The sequence below is a fragment of the Cetorhinus maximus genome, chromosome 2, assembly GCF_964194155.1.
Source record: "Cetorhinus maximus chromosome 2, sCetMax3.hap1.1, whole genome shotgun sequence".
In the NCBI taxonomy this organism is placed as follows: Eukaryota; Metazoa; Chordata; class Chondrichthyes; order Lamniformes; family Cetorhinidae; genus Cetorhinus; species Cetorhinus maximus.
Genome location: NC_135880.1, coordinates 185146127 through 185153399, shown reverse-complemented (window position 1 = coordinate 185153399; position 7273 = coordinate 185146127). Strand labels below are relative to the sequence as shown.

The 7273-nt window shown below is 42.4% G+C and overlaps 1 protein-coding gene across 1 annotated transcript in view; it reads right to left on the bottom strand.

The window, feature by feature from the left end:
* Nucleotides 1–343: 343 nt before the first annotated feature.
* Nucleotides 344–7273, bottom strand: part of LOC144690839 (immunoglobulin superfamily member 1-like) — a 57419-nt gene continuing 50489 nt past the window's right edge. The window contains exon 5 of the mRNA XM_078558684.1: nucleotides 344–581. Within this exon, the coding sequence (XP_078414810.1) occupies nucleotides 520–581 (62 nt within the window). The 3' untranslated portion in view covers nucleotides 344–519. The remainder of the gene's footprint in view (nucleotides 582–7273) is intronic.

Genomic DNA, 7273 nt, shown 5'->3' with positions numbered 1-7273 from the left:
ACATTTGTTTACTTCTCTCTTGCAAAGCTTCTGTCGCTGTTTCGCCGCATCTTGATACGTGATTGAATATGTATTTATTCTGATGAATATTAAGATATAGGGCAGGACAATTGTGATATGAAAAAAGAACAAAGTGTTCCTGAAAGTATGCAATGTCATACTTGGTTCCTTCTAGGAACATGAATGAGTGAAATTACATTTGACATGAATGAGAAGAAATAACACCTTGGACTATTTGTAACTCACATTGTTTCCCCTTGGTTGTGTTTGTAAGTTGAGGACAGCGTCTAACTAAAACAAAACACAGGGAAGAATGCATAGATTTAAACACTTAAATACTTTTACTCTTTTATTAAGTGGTTTTATTTCTATGGGCAACCTCTCCTCTCAAAGTGGTTTGGTTAAATTACCATACGATAAGATACAATATCATTGCAAGGAGTGTGAAGTGGCTGGTTTCTTGACATCCACCAGTGCATCTCTGACTGTCCCAAGGAAGTGAATGTTGGTTTACACAGATCATTTGCTCTCCTTCCAGAATTGATGGGGTGACCTCTGGAATAGAATGGATGGGGTGAATTCTGGAATTGAGGAGAGATTTGGTTTGTATGACTAGTTACTTACTAGAAATATCATAAATGTAATGTTATTGTAACCATTTTTGAGTTTCCCTATGTTTGGCTTAATTGTATCATTGTTAATGTTTATTCATCCATGGTAACAGTTTTATGATTGGATAAGTGGTGAATTAATTCAGAAATGCATATTTTCAAAGTATAATTGGACTAAAATAAAAGCAAAAAACTGAAAATCTGAAATAGAAGCAGTAAATAATTTGCTCTGAGGAACTCACATGGACTCGAAACATTAACTCTGTTTCTCTCTCCACAGATGCTGCCAGACCTGTTTTTGCAGCGGTTTCTGTTATAATACTTGCTCTCATATTTTGTTTCAATCAATTCCCATTATAAACCCCCCTGTTCATACCCATGGAGACGGGAAACCCACACCAATCGGCAAGCCCGACAGCTATGCAGGCAGCAAGAGGTGGAGAACCGTGGGCCCATGACAGGCACCCCCAGGTCGCTACACCCTCCTTTAACCCTCCCCATTGGCTGCTCAAACCAGGTCCCACCCCACTCATCCCCCTTGGCAGCACCAGCCAACCTGACCCCAGTAAGACCCCAACCTGTGGACTTAACTGGATTTGCAACATGGTGGAAGGGGAAATGGGCAGAAATCCCACCTCCAACCACTTAATGCTGCCTCAATGTTAACTAGCTGAGGAGCAGCTGTCAGCATCCTGGATGGATTTCCCGTTGAGCTTTTAGCCACGGAGTGAGCTGGGACTACAGTGCCACATTAAATCCAGTCCCCGGCATATTATCAGCAGCCTCAAGTCTGATTGGGATTGGCTCCTACTTTAGGCCCTGACAGAAGGATTTGATTATCCCTGAAAGACATTAACTTTGTGTATGTAAATCACTTGTATAAATTAGTTGTGTATATAAATCACTTGTATAAATTAGTTGTGTATATAAATCAATTGTATAAATTAGTTGTGTATATAAATCAGTTGTATAAATTAGTTGTGTATATAAATCAGTTGTATAAATTAGTTGTGTATATAAATCAGTTGTATAAATTAGTTGTGTATATAAATCAGTTGTATAAATTAGTTGTGTATATAAGTCACTTGTATAAATTAGTTGTGTATATAAATCACTTGTATAAATTAGTTGTGTATATAAATCACTTGTATAAATGAGTTGTGTATATAAATCACTTGTATAAATGAGTTGTGTTTATAAATCAGTTGTATAAATGAGTTGTGTATATAAATCAGTTGTATAAATGAGTTGTGTATATAAATCAGTTGTATAAATTAGTTGTGTATATAAATCACTTGTATAAATGAGTTGTGTATATAAATCAGTTGTATAAATGAGTTGTGTTTATAAATCACTTGTATAAATTAGTTGTGTATATAAATCACTTGTATAAATTAGTTGAGTATATAAATCACTTGTATAAATGAGTTGTGTATATAAATCACTTGTATAAATTAGTTGTGTATATAAATCACTTGTATAAATGAGTTGTGTATATAAATCAGTTGGCCTGCACGTTTGCATTCTCATCACTGGTGGCACTGAGCCTCCAGCACATTAACATGTGCTGCAGAACAAGATGAATGCTTCAATGGCCCAGGTATTCCGATCTCTAGAGGGTCATAAGCAGGTGGTACCCCAGTTGTGTTGAGTAACCCCTCCCGGAAGTCCCCACTCAAGGACAGCATGGCAATTGCCCAGCAGGGTACTCACCAGCAGAGTACTCACCTGCAGAGTACTCACCAGCAGAGTACTCACCTGCAGAGTACTCACCAGCAGAGTACTCACCTGCAGAGTATTCACCTGCAGGGTACTCACCTGCAGAGTACTCACCAGCAGAGTACTCACCTGCAGAGTTCTCACCTGCAGAGTACTCACCTGCAGGGTAATTACCCTGCACTGGGAACTATCCAAAACTCTGATTTAAAATTGGAGAGTTCGGATGGTGACTCACTTAGCAGAATAGTTACCTAGGGAAAGTTAGAAGGATTGAAACCGCTTTGATCTCCTGGATAGCTACACTATTGTCCACCCACCCACCCCCAAATGACTCCCCATTGGACCGTCAAATTACACCCAATTCCCAACCCCTGCTGACCACAGAACTACTATCTCCTGATGGCCTATCCAAGCACCTGACTACACCCCACCACCACCCCAGAATCCCCCTGACTACTCAACTGCCCTTGCACCCTATCCCCTCACCCCCCACCTCCCAGTCCCCCCGCTCCGACCACTCAACTAGAGCTAGAGAGGTGGTGAGAGACCCATGTTGCCTCCTTTAGGGAAGGACTGCTAAATTATAAGCCAATCAGGAAATTAACAGGCCAGCGCTGGGCTTTCCACAGGGTCAGGGCCCTGGTGGAGGGAAGTCCCACATGCCGAGAACTGTCAGCCAATCAGAGGCTGGCAAATCTTTTGTTCACCAGGGCCACTGGGGAGGCGGGAAATATAGTCACTGGGTGCCCTGCAACACAGAGCAACCCAGACCAGAAGTAAGTCTTGACAGGTGGGGTCTCATAGGTTAGGGGTCCTAGCGGAGGGGGCGTAGTGGGGTCAGCAGCAAAGAAAGGAGATGGCTTTCATTGGGCCCACCTTTCCTGGTGCCAGGTCCCTCCATCAAGCTGCACTGAAGTGCTGCTTTGGGCTGAATTAGACTGCATAAATTGGAGTTTGGTGCATGTGGCAGTTCGGTGAAGAGGGAAGGAGGTGATCATTTCATTTTCGACCTTTCCTCAGAAAGAAGAGCGGCGGCCTTGGTAACTATGATGCGGTGAATATTTCTACCGTCCTTAATATTCTATAAACTAGAGGAAGTAAAATTAAAGGGAGTAATTTAAGAGTAAGTCACGGCAGAACAGCTTGTCCAAGTGAAATGCTCCTCCTGTGTAATGTGGGAAGTCAGGGTAACTTCCAGTGTCCAGGGTGACCACATGTGCAGGATGTATCTCCAGCTGTGGCTACTCAAAATCCACATTTCAGAGCTGGAGCTGTGGCTGTAATCGCTGTGGAGCATCCTGCTGAGATCTTTGTGGATAACACGTACATTGAGGTGGTCACACCACAGGTAAAGTGGGAAGAAAGGGAATGGGTGACTGTCAGACAGAGAAAAACCACTAGGCAGTTAGTGCAGGAGTCCCCTGTGTCCATCTCCCTCTCTAGCATATCTTCCATTTTGGATACTGTTGGGTGAGATGGTTTCCCAGGTGAATGGCTGCAGCCACAGACATGACACCAGGATGGTATGTTGCCTCCATGCTCCCAGGGTCAAGGATGTCACTGAGTGGCTGCAGGACATTCTAAAGGGTGAACAGCCAGAGGTCCTGGTCCATATTGCTACCAGTGACTTGGTAAAAATATGAATGTGGTCCTGAAAGCAGAATATAGGGAGCTAGGTAATAAATTAAAAAGCAGGACCTCAAAGGTAGCAATCTCAGGAATACTCCCAGTGCCACGTGTTAGCGAGATCAGGAATAGGAGAATAAACTGGATGAATATGTGGCTGGAGAGATGGTGTAGGAAGGAAGGATTCAGATTCCTGAGGCATTGGGAGCAATTACAGGGAAGATGGGACCTGTACAAGCTGGTGGGTTGCACCCCAGCTGTACCGGGAGCAATATTCTTGCAGGAGTATTCACTAGTACTGTGGGGGAGGGTTTAAACTAGAGTGGCAGGGGATGGGAGCCTAAGCAGGGAGACATAAGGGAGGGAAACAAAGGTAGAAATGAAAGACAGAAAAGTAGAAGGCAAAAGTGGAAGGCAGAGGTTCCTGAGGATTAGCAGCAAATAGGGCCATGGTACAGAAAAAAATGTGTGAAAATGTTAAAAAGGCAAGTCTAAAGGCACTGTCTCTGAATGCACAGAGAACTCGCAATGAGGTAGATGAATTAACAGCGTAAACAGATGTAAACGGATATGATATGATTGCGATTATGGAGTCATGGCTGCAGGGTGACCAAGGCTGGGAACTGAATATCCAAGGGTACTCAATATTTAGGAAGGACAGGCAAAAAGGAAAAGGAGGTGGGGTAGCGTTGTTATGGATGAAATCAGTGCAATAGTGAGAAAGGATATTGACTCAGAAAATCTGGATGCAGAATCAGTCTGGTGGAGCTAAGAAGCAACAAAGGGTGGACAACATTAGTGAGTTGTCTATAGGTCTCCAAACAGTCATGGTAAGATAGGGTATGGTATTAAACAGGAAATTAGAGATGCATGTAACCAGGGTGCTACAGTAATCATGGGTGACTTTAATCTGCATATAGACTGGACAAACCAAATTAGCAATAATATTATGGTGGATGAATTCCTGGAGTGTGTACAAGATTTTTTTTTAGATCAGTACATTGAGGAACCAACTAGGGAACATGCTATCCTAGATATGGTACTGTACAATGAGAAGGGGTTAATTAATAATCTTGTTGTGTGGGAACAGTGACCATAATACAGAATTGGCTTAGTCATAGAAGACAAAGGGTAGCAGTGGAAGGGTGCTTTTCTGAATGGAGAGCTGTGACTAGTGGTGTTTGTAGGGATCAGTGCTGGGACCTTTGTTGTTTGTAGTATACGTAAATGATTTGGAGGAAAATGTAACTGGGCTAATTAGCAAGTTTGCAGACGACACTAAGGTTGGAGGAGTTGCAGATAGTGAAGATGATTGTCAAAGGATACAACGGGATCTCGATCGGTTGGAGACTTGGGCGGAGAAATGGCAGATGGAGTTTAATCCAGACAAATGTGAGGTAATGCATTTTGGAAGGTCTAATACAGGCGGGAATTATACAGTAAATGGCAGAACTCTTAAGTGCATCGACGGGCAGAGGGATCTGGGTGTACAGGTCCAAAGGTCACTGAAAGTGGCAACGCAGGTGGATAAGGTAGTAAGGAAGGCATATGGCATGCTTGCCTTCATTGGCAGAGGTATTGAGTATAAAAGCTGAGAAGTCATGCTGCAGCTGTATAGAACCTTGGTTAGGCCACACTTGGAATATTGCGTGCATTTCTGGTCGCCAATTACCAGAAGGATGTGGAGGCGTTGGAGAGGGTGCAGAGGAGGTTTACCAGGATGCTGCCTGGTCTGGAGGTTATTAGCTATGAGGAGAAGTTGGAGAAACTCGGATTGTTCTCACAAGAGCAACGGAGATTGAGGGGCGACTTGATAGAAGTTTACAAAATTATGAGTGACATGGACAGAGTAGATAATCAGAAGCTTTTTCCCAGGGTGGAAGAGTCAATTACTAGGGGACACAGATTTAAGGTGAGAGGAGAAAACTATAGAGGAGATGTGCGGGGCAAGTTTTTTACGCAGAGGGTAGTGAGTGTCTGGAATTCGCTGCCATAGGAGGTGGTGGAAGCAGGTACGATAGTGGTGTTTAAGAGGCAGCTTGACAAATACATGAATAGGATGGGAATAGAGGGATACGGACCCCGGAAGTGCAAAATATTTTAGTTGATGGGCAATAAGATCGGCGCAGGTTTGGAGGGCCGAAGGGCCTGTTCCTGTGCTGTACTTTTCTTTGTTCTTTGTTCTTTATAATATGTTATAATTCTTCATTAGGATGGAAAGTGAAATAATCCGATCTAATACGAGGATCCTAAATCTAAACAAAGGAAACTACGATGGTATGAGGCTAAGATAGATTGGGGAACTTCATAAAAAGGCATGATGGTGGATAGACAATGGCTAATATTTAAGGAACGAATGTATGCATTGCAACGGCTATGCAACAGTATGCGTTACAACAGTTACTTGCAAGGGACATAAAATGGATTGTAAAAGCTTTTATAATTTTGTAAAAAGAAAAAGATTTGTGAAGACAAATGTAGGTCCCTTACAGTCCGAATTAGGAGATTTTATGACAGAGAAGAAGGAAATGGTAGAGCAATGAAATGACTACTTTAGTTCTGCCTTCATGGAGGACGACACAAATGACTTCCCAGAAATGCTAGGGAAACAAAGGTCTAGTTAGAAGGAGGAATTGAAGGAAATCAGTATTTTTAAAAAAGTGGAGAAATTATTGGGACTGAAAGCTGATAAATCCCCAGGGCCTGATAATCTACATCCCAGGGTGCTAAAGGAGGTGGCCATGGAAATAGTGGATATGTTGGTTATCATCTTCCAAAATTCTGAAGATTCTGGAACAGTCCCAGCAGATTGGAGGGTGGTAAATGTAACTGCACTATTTAAAAAGGAGGGATCAATAAAACAGGAAATTACAGACTGGTTAGGCTGACACCTGTAGTCAGGAAAATGCTAGAGTCTATTATAAAGGATGTAATAACAGGACACTTAGAAAATATCAACGGGATTAGACAAAGTCAACATGGATTTATCATATTTGACAAACCTGCTGGAGTTTTTTTGAGCACATGACTAGTAGAATGCTTAAGGGAGAACCAACCAGTGGATGTGGTGCATTTAGATTTTCAGAAAGCTTTTGATAAAGTCTCACATAAGAGGTTAGTGTGCAAAATTAGAGTACATGGGATTGGGGGTAATATATTGGCATGGATTGAGAATTGGTTAGCAGACAAGAAACAGGAATAAATGGGTCTTTTTCGGAGTGGCAGGCAGTGACTAGTGGGGTACCGCTGGGATCAGTGCTTGGGCCCCAGATATTCACAATATATATCAATGATTTAGGTGAGGGAACCAAATGTAA